The 14,504-nt window shown below is 37.5% G+C and overlaps 1 protein-coding gene across 2 annotated transcripts in view; it reads right to left on the bottom strand.

The window, feature by feature from the left end:
• The window catches only part of FOXJ3 (forkhead box J3), a 141,137-nt gene that overhangs the window by 2,956 nt on the left and 123,677 nt on the right, over window positions 1-14,504 (bottom strand). For both annotated transcript variants that reach the window (XM_040627437.1, XM_040627438.1), the window contains 2 exons: window positions 12,330-12,431; window positions 11,746-11,937 (listed from right to left, as the gene is read on the bottom strand). In XM_040627437.1, coding sequence (XP_040483371.1) covers window positions 11,746-11,937; window positions 12,330-12,431 — 294 coding nt within the window. The remainder of the gene's footprint in view (window positions 1-11,745; window positions 11,938-12,329; window positions 12,432-14,504) is intronic.

Genomic DNA, 14,504 nt, shown 5'->3' with positions numbered 1-14,504 from the left:
TAAGAGTAACAGCTCTAAAATGTCAATTACGCTGCACCCTAATGCACAGCAGAAAGGGAAGGGAGCAAATGTCACATGCCCACCCCCAATTCCTCCTGGGGCAGAAGAACTATAACACTGGCTCACATTGTATGCAACATCTGGAATTCTGGAAAGGCTATTTTCCCTTAGGTATTCTATCTACTGTGTCACACAAATTACAACTGCATCTAGCAATGCTATAATCAAACTGGAAAACAGCAACCATTTTCCCAGAGGCAACCAAAAAGATACTCAAGGTAGGAACACTTTATTTGGCTACTCACAAGTTTTTACCTGTCACTGGAATGTCAGACTGTCCACGCTTAAAATAGCCTCTGAGACGCCTAATTCAGGCCTACCTCTGTTCATGCAGATGAATAAGACTAGAGAGAAAATGAGACAGAACCAGGAACAGAATCCACCACTTCTGACTTCCAGCCACTGCTTTCCAAGATGACATGCCTTTTTATAGTGAAGTTTACAGTTAGAACTAAGCTCCTTGACCAATTTACCATACTGAAGATTTAGTAAGAAAAGAGAGAAGAGCTATACTAAGCTGTAGCTCTGGGATAGTCTTAGAGAAAAAAAACCCACCCCCAAGTGCTGATCAGCCTTCACATGAGTGGCCAGCACACCTTCCAAAAACTGCAGCAGGCTAGAGGGGCCACGCCGCTCTGAATAACAAGCTCACTCGTTTATCAGTGACTTCTCAGCCTGTGTTATAAAATCTTATTAGCTCTCTTTCTACTCATCCGTAAGAGCTCAAATCACAATCAAAAGACAACTGATTTTTATGGAAATTATTTTTATATTTCTTGTTTTCATTTCTCTTTTTTGGCTTAGTAATTCTTACCTTAAAGGGGGAGTGAGGTAACAATTAAAGAAGAATTATGGGAATAAACAAGATCACAGGAATAAAGGGTCACCCACATTAAACAAATAGCCTAACTTTCTGAAATTCTGTCACATTCCTAACACTTTTATTTTCCTATAGAAATTCTCATTACTCCTCTTTTTTTCTCATGTTCTCATTCTATTCTAAACAATGAGAGTCAACCTGGACTTTCTAAACAAGAAATTAATTTCCAGTGTACTTTTCAAGGACTTCTGAGATCCTACAACATTTAGAACATGTAAGTTATGAAAATTTAAAAAATCAAATCACACAATGTATTTATTGGAAGTGGACTCTTGTTGAATGACCATTCATTCAAGAAGTTATGTTTGAGGCCTTGCTCTAGGCACTGAGTATACAGAAATGAAAAAAACAAACTCCTGTCTTTTTTTTTTTTTTTTTTTTTTTTTTTAAAGGTAAGCTCCACACCCAACCTGGGGTTTGAACTCACGACCCCGAGATCAAGAGTCACATGCTCTGCCAATGGAGCCAGGCAGACATCCCAACAAACTCCCTCTTGTTGAAGCATACCCTTAGGCTGAGGATGGCAAACAAAGTAACTTAATATGTTATGCACGCTACAGAAAAAAATAAAGCAGGGAGAGGAGGACAAGGATGCTGGACAGTAGTAACTGCCGTTTAAACAGAATGCTCAGGAAAGGCATCACTTGAGTAGGTGCTTTTGGAGAAAAAGCTTGAACAAGATTAAAGACATGAGTGAGCCATGTGTCTATCTGGGAGAAGACCACTCTAGACAGAGGAAAGAACAGGTATAAAAAAGACCCTGGGGTAGGTGGAGTGTGCCTGGTATGTTTGAAGAATGGCAAGGAGGCCACTGGTGCGGGAGCAGGGGGCTGAGGGAAGGGGAAAAGGATACAAGGTCAGAGAGTAATGAGGGGACCAGATTGTGTGAGGCTATCTAGGCCACAAAAAGAGTTTGGTTTTTACTGAAGAAACCGGGCACCAATGAAGGGTTTTGAGCACAGTGATCAGATTTCTGTGTCTTATAAAAATCCCATTTATCCTGCAAAGTCCAGCTTCAAGCTGTCTTCCTCTAGGAAGTTTTTCTATCTCCCCAAGAGAGTTAAAACCCGTCTCTTACTCCCACAGCTCTATGGCAGAAGCGCAGTCTTCATCACACCAGGCTACGAGCTCCTTGAGATTAGGGGCTATTCGGACTTATTCCTTCATCCCTACTGCCCAATACATAGTCAGGCACAGAAAAAGTTTAAGTATTTGCTGAATGAATGTAAGCCTACCCTAATTTAATGACCTTTAAGCTGCGCCTGCATTAAGAATAGCACAGCTAGAGGACTTAAACATTATTGGACAAGACAAATTGTAAACACAGGTAAAATGATTTAGAAAGGAGAGACACCGTGTACTGTAACATCCTTTTCTCCTTCCCTTCCCTCTCCCATGCTAACACATTACAACACCTCTAAGGAGCCCAAAGAGGTATTTACCAAAAGGAGAATCTTGAAGACGGAAGTGACAGGGAAAGTTTGAAGGATATGGAGAGACTATACTCTGGGACTCAAGATCTACACCCAAATGAACTTTGTAATTTTAGGCAAGTTGCTTTTTCTCTCTGGTCGCACTTTCCTTATCTGTTAGATAAAAGGATAAAATTAACAACTCTCTGAAGTCCCCTCTTATACTCATTTTGGTGGAGTGGCAAAGATGTACTGGGGAATAGAGAGACGGGAAGTGGGATATCTGAATAGATCTGATACAGAAGGATGTGAGAAGGAGAATAAAAGAATGATAGAAAGAGCCTTAGACTTAAAACAGAAGGAAGCAGGCTGGGCATGTAAAAAACCTGAGTGTCTGTGAGAAGACCTCAGTGTGCATGAGGTAACGAATACCTGGAGCCCCAGTGCTGATCAGAGAGTTTTGACAAAAGCCAACATGGCTTGGCAGGCCAAGGCTGGCAAAAGTTCTTTTGACCCAGAAGGAAAAGATGAAAGGGGAAGGGGAATTGGGAGAGGAATAAACACAAGGAAAAATGATAGGTCTTTTGCCTTTTTAATAGAGTAGCACTGAGAGTTAAGAATGAGTTGTGGGGACCCTAGAGAAGGAAGGTACTGGCAATAAAAAGGAAGGATGGCAGAAAAAATTAAAAGGATCACAGAGTACCAGATCCAAATAAATCCAGGTCAAAGGTCAAGAAGAGATGACCACGGAGACCTAGTAACAAAGGGCTTTAAGAAATAACCCATGATCTCAGTCTAGAAAGAATCCAGAAGAGGTGCTTGGCCACTCTCACATGGGACAGCAGCAGATGGTTAGCGCTTTTTCCATGACCAACAGTGCCAAGTTCCAAAACCCGAAGGTACTCTTGGACCTTACTTAGAAATTTAGGTCACAAAATCGAAGACAGTCTTGTTTCACCACATAAGCTTTGAAATTCCAGAAAGGGTGAGCTACTGGTTAACATGTACAATGGCCCTTGAAACAGTCCTCTCTTTAAGACTGACCTACACCTTCTTCTACTTATCTTCCTAGAACTTTCTGATCTGCCGGAGGCAATAATCTATAAGCAACATCGACACAAGTACCCACCCCCACCCTTAGCATTTTAAGGGGGGCTGAAACGATTTGAGATGATCTGGCAGAGAACATGGCAGCACTTAGAAGAGTGGCAGCACTTAGAAGAGTTAACTTCATAATTTATTTTGGTTGAACAGGGAAAGAAAAGAGGAAAGGAAAACCAAGGGACAAAGAGCAGAAGGGACGCTACACCTCTGGGATTTAGTGCAAGCTGGAAAAGTAGAAGTGATGTATCCTGAACGGGACCAACTATGGGTTTGAAACCTATCAGAGGATCAAAGAAGATAAGCTATCCATGTACAAGAAGAGATAAAAAGATGAAATGGAAGAAAGCTTATAAGTGAGAATACTTGCCAAGTTATACAGATCTTGATATTTCAAAAGGCATATAGGAAGGATTCTGAGAAGATGGTGGGGTAGGAAGCACCAGGAATCTATCTTCCAACCTAAACAAAACTGCACTGGTAGACTGTCTGATACAACAGAAAACACTGGAGTCTTTGGAACTTTGGAACTCTGGAAGTCTACTGACAAGTTTGCAACTCGTAGAGGAAGGGTTAGATAATAAATTTCAGTTATTTTTGCTAGATTCCAGCTCTTAGCCCAACAGCAGCTACCTATCCCTCATCCTTACCCCCATGGCAGGCAGCTGTGCATGTGTTCCTGGAACAACTTACACAGCTTGCAGGAGGCAATGCAGACAAAAAGGCCTCTGTTCTCCAAATACTGTGGATCTCTGCTCTGATCACAGAGATGCAGATATAAAGGATGGTGGCCACTGTTACATCTTCCACCAATGCTGCAAGCACCTCCCCTCCAAATGAACTGATTTCCAGGGGTTATAAGGGGGCTACTAACCTCCCTTCCCTCCTCTATTTTCCTCTTTTTACCCTTTCAAGAGGCAGACATTAAAAGCTAGGGCACTGAAAAACAACTGCATACACTGGGAAAATTAGAAAGTGACCACCTATACCAAGAGAAAAGTACAGACTCAGAGAAGACCTGAGAAGACCTTATGGCGAACCTTAGCACAAGGATACTTTGCAGCCATCAAGAAAACAAAAACAGGAGACAAAATAACCAAAAACAGCAAACCCTGGGGATGGGACAGAATCTGGTTTCCACAGGTACCACACTATTAGACTGAAGTGTCTAGTTTTCAACAACAAAATCACAAAGCCTACAAATAAACAGAAAAGTATGCCCTATTCAAAGCAAAAACAAATCAACAAAAATTGTCCTTGAAAAAGATCTGGTGGCAGATCCATTATAAAAACTTTAAAGCAAGTGTCTTAAAGATGCCCAAAGACTAAAGGAAGATGTGGAAAAAGTCATAATTACAATGTATGAATAAACTGGAAATATCAATAAAGAGACAGAAAACCTAAAAAGAAATAAAAAAGAAATTCTAGAACTGAAAATTACAGTAACTGAAATGAAAATTTCATCACAGGATTCAAAGAAAAATTGAGCAAGCAGAAGAAACAATCAGTGAACCTGAGATAGGACAATGAAAATTATCAAGGCTAAGTAACAGAAAGAAAAAAATTAAACAAACAGAGACTAAGGGAACTGGGGGACACTATCAAACAAACCAACTATGCATTGTGGAGTCCCAGAGGAGGAGGAATGGGACAGAGAGAATATTTGAAAAAAATAATGACTGAAAACTTCCCAAATTTGATGAAAGAAGAATGAGAGTATCCAAGAAGTTCAACAAACTCTAAGTAAATGAGACCCACAAGAGACCCACACCAAGGGACATATTACAATCAAATTTTCAAAAGCCAAAGATAAAGGGAAAATCTTGAAAGAAGCAAGAGAGAAGTGACTTGTCACACCCAAAGGAACCTAAGATTATCAGATTTCTCATGAGAAACTTTAGTAGGAATTAGAAGGCAGTGGGCCAATATATCCAAAGTGCTAAAAGAAAACGTGTCAACCAAGAACTGCTATACTCAATAAAACTGTCCTTTTTAAGAGTGACAGAGAAATTAAGACAGTTCCAGATAAACAAAAACTAAGGGAGTTTGTCACCATTAGGCCTGCCCTCTGAGAAATGCTCAAGGGAGTCCTGCAGGGTGAAATAAAAGGACACTAGACAGTAACTCAAAGCTGTACAGAGAAATAAAGATCTCAATACAGGTTAATACACAAGCAATCAAAAGAGCTAGTATTACTGTAGCAACACTTCAGAACTCCACCTTTTCTTTTATATATACATGACTGAAAAGACTAATATATTTTCTAAAAGTGATTAGTCTAGAAGCCAGTATTACTGTAACTTTCATTTTTAACTCCATGTTTTTTACATTAATTTAAGAGACTAATGCATTTAAAGGAATTATTAATCTATATTTTGGGGCACACTATGCATAAAGATGTGATTTTGTGACATCAACAACCAAAAGGAGTAGAGAAGGAGCTGTAAAGGAGCTGAGCTTCTTTGTTATAAAAGTTGCACTGATATAAATTCAAAATTAGAGTGTTAGAACTTTAGGATAGTAAACCCAATCCCCATGGTATCTACAAAGAGCTATGCAATACACACAAAAGGAAATCAAACATTTTACTACAAAAAGTCAATGAAACACAAAAGACAACAGTAACGCAAAAAATAAGGGACAAAACCTGTAAGACATAGAAAAGAAACAGCAAAATGACAGAAACCACTCCTTATCCATAACTACTTTAAATGTAAATGGAGTAAATTCTCCAATCAAAAGAAAGATTGGCAGAATGAGTAAAAACACATATCTATAAGAGTCTCACTTTAGATCCAAAGACACAAATAGAATGAAAAGTGAAAGGATGGAAAAAGTAACCAAAAGGGAGTAGGGACTGCTATACTAATACCAGACAAAATAGACTTCAAATCAAAAAGGTCACAAAGACAAAGAAGGACATTACATATCAATTAAAGATTCAATACAGAAAAAAGATATAAGAATTATAAACACTAGGCACCTAATAACAGGATGCAGCAAAACATGAAATAAAAACTGACAGAACTGAAAGAAGAAATGAACAACTCTACAATGATAGTTGGTGATGTAAGCATCCCACACTCAATAACAGAAAGAACAACCAGAGGGAAGTAAGGAAACAGAGGATTTAACACAATAAACCAACTAGATCTAACAGACAAATAGAGAACATCTATCCAACAATACACACATTCTTCTCAAGTACACATAGGACATTTCCCAGGATAGACCATATGTCAGGTTCCAAATTAAGCCTCAACAGATTTTAAATGATAGATAAACAAAGTATCTTCTCTAACCTCAAGAGAATGAAGTCAGAAATCAGTAACAGAAGTAAAATTGGAAAGTTCTCAAATTTGTGGAAATTAAACACAAACAACTAATGGATCAAGGAAAAAAAATCACAAAGAAAATTAGAAAATACTTAGAGACAAATGTAATCAAAACATAACATGAAAACAGCAAAAGTAGTGTCATGGGGGAAATTTATGGCTATAAACACATTAAAAAACAAGAAAGATCTCAATCAACAACCTACCTTCACAACTTAAAGACCTACAAAAAGAATAGAGTAAATCCAAAGCTAGCAGAAAGAAGGAAATCATTAAGATTAGAGCTGAGATAAATGAAACAGAGAATAACTAAAGTCAGAAATGAAAGTGGGGACGCTACAACTGATTCTACAAAACACAGGATCTCCCCAAAAAGGAAGGAAACAGGATCATATGAGTACTATGAGCAACTGCACACCAACATATTAGATAACCTAGATGAAATGAACAAATTCCTAGAAATGCAAAAGCCACCAAGACTAAATCACAAAGAGAAAATATGAATACACCTAAAACTAGTGAGACTGAATCAATAATCAAAAAATCTCCCAACAAAAAAAAGCCCAGGACCTGATGGCTTCACTGGTGAATTCTACTCAATATTTAAAGAACTAAGACCAATACTTCTCAAACTTTTCCAAAAAATTGAAAGACAGAAAGCACTTCCTAACTCATCCCATGAGGCCAAAATTAGCCTGATACCAAAGCAAGACAAAGACACCTACAAGGAAACTACAGACCAATATCCCTTATGAATACCGATCCAAATATCCCAAATAAAATACTAGCAAAATTAATTCAACACCATATTAAAAGGATTAAACACCACGATCAAGTGAGATTTATTCCTGGAATATAAAAAGATGGTTCAAATATGAAAAGTGATCAATGTAATATACTGCATTAAGAGAATGAAAGGGAAAAAAACTTACAAGCTCATCTCAATTGATGCAGAAAAAGTAACTGACAAAAGTCAACAGCCTTTCATAATTAAAAACACTCAATGAATTAGGAATAGAAGAAAACTACTTAAACATAATAAAAGCCATCTATGAATATCCTATGGTAAACATCATGCTCAATGGTGAAAAACCTGAAAGCTTTTCTTCTAAGACTATGAATGAAGCAAGGATGTCCACTTCTATTCAACATACTGGAAGTTCTAGCCAGGGAAATTAGGCAAGAAAAAGATATAAAAGGCATCCAAATCAGAAAGGAAAAAGTATATTTATCTCTGTTCACAGATATGATCTTATATGAACAAACCTTCAAAGATTCCACCCAAAAATAAATTGTTAGAATAAGTAAATTCAGCAAAGTAGCAGGATACAAAGTCAACATGCAAAAATCAGTTCCATTTTTACACAATGAACGAACTAAAAAGGAAATTACAGGAACAATTCCATTTATAATGGCAAAAAATACTTAGGAATTAATTACACAGGTGAAAGACTTGTACAATTAAAACTACAAAAACATTGCTGAAAGAAATGTAAGACGACATAAATAAATGGAAACACATCTCATGTTCAGGGACTGGAAGACAATATTGTTGAGATGTCAATACTCTCCAAAGTGATCTACAGATTCAATGAAATCCATATCAAACATTCCAGTCATTTGCGGGGGCAGAAACTCCCATCTTAAAATGTATGCAGAATCTCAAGAGACCCTGAACAGCCAAAATTATCTTGAACAAGAACAACAAAGCAGGGAGACTCAACCTATCTTGATTTTAAAACTTACTACAAAAATACAGTAGTTGAAACAGCGTGGTAAGGGCATAAAGACAAATATACTACGAACACTGCAATTGAACAGCGAACCCAGGAATGAACTCTTGCATATATGGTCAACTGATTTTGGAGAAGGGTGTCAAGACCATTCTATGGGGAAAAGGACAGTCTTTTCAGAAAATGGTGCAGGGAAAACTGGATACCCATAGGCAAAACCATGAAATTGGACCCGTATCTAATACCACATACAAAAAGTAAGTAACTCAAAATGTTTTAAAGACTTAAATGTAAGACCTAAACTATAAAATTCTTTTTTTTTTTTTTTTAAAGATTTTATTTATTTATTTGACAGAGAGAGAGAGACAGCCAGCGAGAGAAGGAACACAAGCAGGGGGAGTGGGAGAGGAAGAAGCAGGCTCCCAGCAGAGGAGCCCGATGCAGGGCTCGATCCCAGGACTCTGGGATCACGCCCTGAGCCGAAGACAGACGCTTAACAACTGAGCCACCCAGGTGCCCCATAAACTATAAAATTCTTAGAGGAAAACACAGGGCAAGAGTTTTAGGACACTGGATTTGGCAATGATTTCCTGGATAGGATACCGAACTCACAGGCAACAAAAGAAAAAATACGTGAATTGGACTTTCTGAAAAATTTAAAAATTGTGCATCAAAAGACACTATTAACGTAATAAAACAGAAAACAAAAGAATGAAAGAAAATATTCACAAATCATGCATCTGATAAAGGGTTAATATTCAAAAAATAGAGAACTCCTAAAACTCAGCAATGAACCAAACCAGATTTAAAAAATGGGCAAACAGGGGCGCCTGGGTAGCGCAGTCGTTAAGTGTCTGCATTTGGCTCAGGGCGTGATCCTGGCGTTCTGGGATCGAGATCGAGTCCCACATCGGGCTTCTCGGCTGGGAGCCTGCTTCTTCCTCTCCCACTCCCCTGCTGTGTTCCCTCTCTCGCTGGCTGTCTCTCTGTCACATAAATAAATAAAATCTTTAAAAAAAAAAAAATGGGCAAACAACCTGAACAGACATTTCTCCAAAGAAGATACAAAAATGGCCAATAAGCAGATGAAAAGACATTCATCACTAATTATTAAGGAATGCAAATCAAAACAATGAGATACCACCTCACACCCAGTAAAATAGCTATTTAAAAAAAAAAAAAAAAGAAAGAAAAGAGAAAAATATATAACAAATGTTGGCAAGGATGTAGAAAAACTGGAACACTTATGCACTGTTAGTGGGGATGTAAAATGGTATAGTCACCATAAACGGTATGGTGATTCCTCAAAATACGAAACACAAAATTACCACATGATCCAGCAATTCCACTTCTGGGTATATATCCAAAAGAACTGAAAGGAGGGCCTTGAAAAAATACTGGTACACTCATGTTCATAGCAATGTTCACAATTGCTAAAACATGAAAGCATCCCAAGTGTTCATCAACAGATGAGTAGATAAGCAAATGTGTTATATACATACTAAGGCTAGTACAGAGCCATCGAAAGGAAGGAAATTCTAACATATGCCACAACATGGATGAAGACATGCTAAGTGAAGTAAGCCAGTCACAAAAAGACAAATACTGTAGGATTTCACTTACATGAGATACTTAGGAGTAGTCGAAAATCAGGAACAGAAAGTAGAATGGTGGTTGCCAGGGGCTTGGCGGAGGGTCAGGGGGACAGGGGTTAGAATGGGGGGGTACTGTTTATTAAGTACAGAATATCCACTTTACAAGACAAAAAGAGTTATGGTGATGGATGGTGATGACAGCTGCACATTACTAATATATTTAATACTACTGAACTATATACTTAAGGGTGAATGGAATGCTGAATTCTATGTTGTATTTTATAACAAAGAAATTTTTTTTCAAAGGGTATACATCCGAAAGATACCAAAAAGAAGTGAGAGAGAGAGGGAGGAAGAAAGAGAGAGAAGGAGAAAGGAGCTAAAGAGTTATCAAAAAAAAAAAAAAAGTCTAGTTGTCAGGCATATAGGGGGCACTCAACAAATTCCGCTAATACTAAGTACCTCCTATATGCCAAGCAATGAATGAGGCTCTTGCATGGATTTAATTTATGAAATGAATAAGTCACCAAAATCAAATAGCCACTGAGGGTTTCAAGTTCAGTAAACTATTCAAATGGAAGAAGCAAAGATGATGGCAGATTTCTATCAAAAGACACAGAGGTGGCTCAGTTGGTTAAGTGCCCAACTCTTCATCTTGGCTTAGGTCATGATCTCAGGGTTGTGGGACTGAGCCCTGAGTCAGGCTCCATGCTCAGCAGGGCATCTGCTTGATACTCTCCCTCTCCCCTGCCCCTCCCCTCTGCTTGTGCACTCTCTCTTGCTCTCTCTAAGATAAATAAATAGATCTTAAAAAAAAAAAAAAAAAAGACACGGAAATAAAGATTTCACAAAAAGAAAGACACAGCCTAGCTGGAGATCTTGAAAATATGGAAAGGCCAAATATGTGAAATAAGCTAGGATAATGGTTGAAGAAAGCTACTGAGGACAGACAAGACATTTAAAAATGCATCAAATGTAAAACCAAAACAATGAACAGAAAAGAAGTCAAGTTGGAGATAAAAGGTTGCAAGAAATTAAATGAAGAAAGCACCTGGATATTAAACATCTACAGAATGAAAAGGCGCTGCAATCAGAGTAAAAGAGATTGCTACAAGAGTAAAGAGAAAAGGAAGTGAGATGAAAAATACAAAGCACGAATTTTGAGTCCAGAGTAAAACACCGACGAGACTATTTATCATTACTGTATTCTTCAAGTAAATTTTGAACTTTAATCTTAACATTCTTAGAAGATATATAAAATAAGACATGTTGATTTTCACTGCAAATCTATACAAATTTAAATTGATATAATTTCATACTTATGTTCTTATAAAAATGTAAGTATCTTTAAAACATTTCATTCTTATTTGAGAACTTTAAAAAAGGTTAACGATCACAAAGGAAAGTCAACTGGAAACAATAAAATAATCATATAAATCACGACAGAGAAACAGTCTCTTTAATTTCTCTAAAATATACCTTTTATATATATAAATCATTTTACTCTATTTCTTAGAAATAAAAAGATGTAAATGGATCAGTCACCGTTAACAACATACCAAATTGCCTCACTTACTAAATTTCACACAAATGAGAAAGAGAAAATCAAGAAGATAATTAAACCCATACCTGTTCCAATGTGTTGGGAAGGTTTTGTCGGATGCATGGCACCATGACAGACATTTTGCTGAACGTTACTCTGTGAATGGATAAGGCCAGTTTGTGTAAAGAATTGATTAAGAGAAGAACAGAGATCAGCAAATTGAACCTGATCCAAAGACCAGTTCTTGAGATCTGCCTGTCTCATACTCTCCATCAAACCTATAAGGAAAGCGTTAGAAATACTAGTTAGCATAATTTGTTCTGCAAACACTGCAAGGAAAATAGTAAGCCACAATTTTTTTTCACCTCTCAAAATTTCCACTGGTAGTGATTTACCATGCAATGAAAAATGACATTTAAAAATTATTCAAAGCCTAATTACTTCTAAATGTGGCCAAACTTCTTTCAGAACTCTTATCTCTGAACCTCTGGTACATCAACTGACTGAAAGGCTTAATCATGAATTTTGCAGTGTTTCTAAATGTACTACCAACTGCAGCAGAAACACTATAAAAGGAGATACTTATTTCTCCTACAAAGAAAACTGTACCTATGAGAGAAAACAGGATCATGTATTTTTGGTTGTATGTCAGAAAAAAACCCATACTCACCTTGGAACTGTGAAAGGTCTACATCTGACCAATTAACACTGCTGGCAATTCGACAACTTTCTTTTAGCATATCAAGTGTTGCATACCAATCATTTGAAACACCTATAAAAATAATATCAACGATACTATAAATCTTGGATAGTCAAAGTTTGAAGTATATGGTACGGGAAGACAATGAGCTGAGCTTATTCCTAACACTGGAAGATCCCCATCCAGTCTTACAAATGGATTCACACCCATCATATCATGTGCTGGGGTAATGGTCTCTGTGAAACAGGCAGAGGGGTCTTATTTCTCTTCATTTTATAAATAAAAAGAAACTGAACCCAGAGAGGTGGCATAACTTAGCAAGGTCACTATGATGAATCTAAACCTTGAACCCTTGCCCTATCACCTTATAATGTCAAACTCGATTACTGCTTTTTACATTTGTACAGTACAATGAACGATCAGGTACGGCAAGTCAGGCAAATCAGTACATCTTCCCACCCACTATACGAAGTTCATTTTCCTGTCTTGTTATGACATTAAGAGATACGTTCTTTGTAACTCAGAGGCAGGTTCACATTTAGAAGTAACACACAGTATAATTTAAAGCACTGAGTTAAGGGAGGTAAATTAGCAAGAGGACAAATTTCTTACAAGGCAACCTTAATAGAGAGAAATGCTTAGCACAGTCCTTCTGGCAAAGTAGCAAAAGAAAGGGCTGAGACATCTCTAAGAAATGCTGATGAATCCAAACCAGGGCATTTCTAGTCAGGAACAGCATCCTCTGATGTGGTATCATCAGGAGGGTTAAGACTCCACAGTCTGTATGTCAGCAAAGCGGTCACCACTCAGGGGCATGGGGCTTGAGCTGCACTCAAAGAAATAGTGCTGAGTAGAGGAAGAAAATCCTCCATTCAGTGACTGCTGCACAAATTATTCCATTATCAGAATCACCCCTGGATGGATGAAGGTAAGAACTAAGAAAAAGGATTTTTTGCTACATCACAGATAACTCTGTATCAACTACTGGTTACTTGATTTACAAAAATCTGCCAATTATGGATTTTTTTCAAATAAACAATGAACCAGAGACAACATGACTTTGCCCCCAGGCAACTTATCATTCAGGGAGAAATTTGTTGGGGGAAAAATAAGTAATGCTCTAATGAGCTACATTCAAGTCTATGAAACTTTCAAGTCCATCACCTGTAATAAATGTTGACTTGGCAATACAAAGCAATCTCCGCAAGACCCACTCAGTAAATGTTTACTGATTTTAGTCCTTTTGGAATTACTGCTGTTACAGGCTTTGAAGTCCTGACAGGCCAGATATAAATTCCAATTCTACCACTTATTAGTTCTGATCTTGAGCAAACTGCTTAACTTCTTTGAGTTACACTTTTCCTATCTATGAAATGTGGTAATTTATAGTTGATTTGGGAGAATAATATGAGATAATGTATCTAAATTGCCTATCACATAATGGGAACTCAAAAAACTGTTAGTTTCTTCCATTCCTTCTGCATTAAAGACAACCTGCTTAGTCTCATCTTATAAATGAGAAATGTATAACTCAAAGAGCTTATCACAGCCACAATGATTACTTCTAACTCCCTCAGGTGAAAAGCTATTTTCCTTCTCTGGCAAGCTACCACTGGTATAATAAAAGGCCACTAAGAGCGTAAGATGGATTGTTTTCAGCTGTAATAGTACTTTTTTCTCCCCTGGCAATCATTAGACTTACTAGAAAGGTATGACCACAGCATCACAGACTTCTACTGACACCAAATCTCTATAATCATTAGTCAATCCTTAAAATTATATTAAGAACAAGCTTAACTTTCTGAAGAGGGTGCTGACATTAAAAGGTAGGCAGCAGTGTAAATGATCTAAGTCAGAGAAAGCCAAATATCATATGATCTCACTTATATGTGGAATCTGAAAACAAAAAAGAAACTGTTCCAATTTTAAACACACAGAACAAGTGAGTTGGGTGGGGAGGGAGATGGGCAAAATGGGTGAAGAGGAGTGGGAGGTACAGGTTTCTAGTGATGGAATAAGTCACCGGTATGGAAGGTATAGCATAAGAAATATAGTCAGTGGTATTTTACTAGCATTGTATGGTGACAGATAGTAGCTACACTTGTGAACACAGCATAAAGTACAGAGTTGCTGAATCACTGTGTT

This window comes from Ursus maritimus, unplaced genomic scaffold (genome assembly GCF_017311325.1).
Source record: "Ursus maritimus isolate PB19 unplaced genomic scaffold, ASM1731132v1 scaffold_12, whole genome shotgun sequence".
NCBI lineage: Eukaryota > Metazoa > Chordata > Mammalia > Carnivora > Ursidae > Ursus > Ursus maritimus.
The sequence above is the reverse complement of the archived record's forward strand: the minus strand, read 5'-3'. Positions and strand labels throughout refer to the sequence as shown.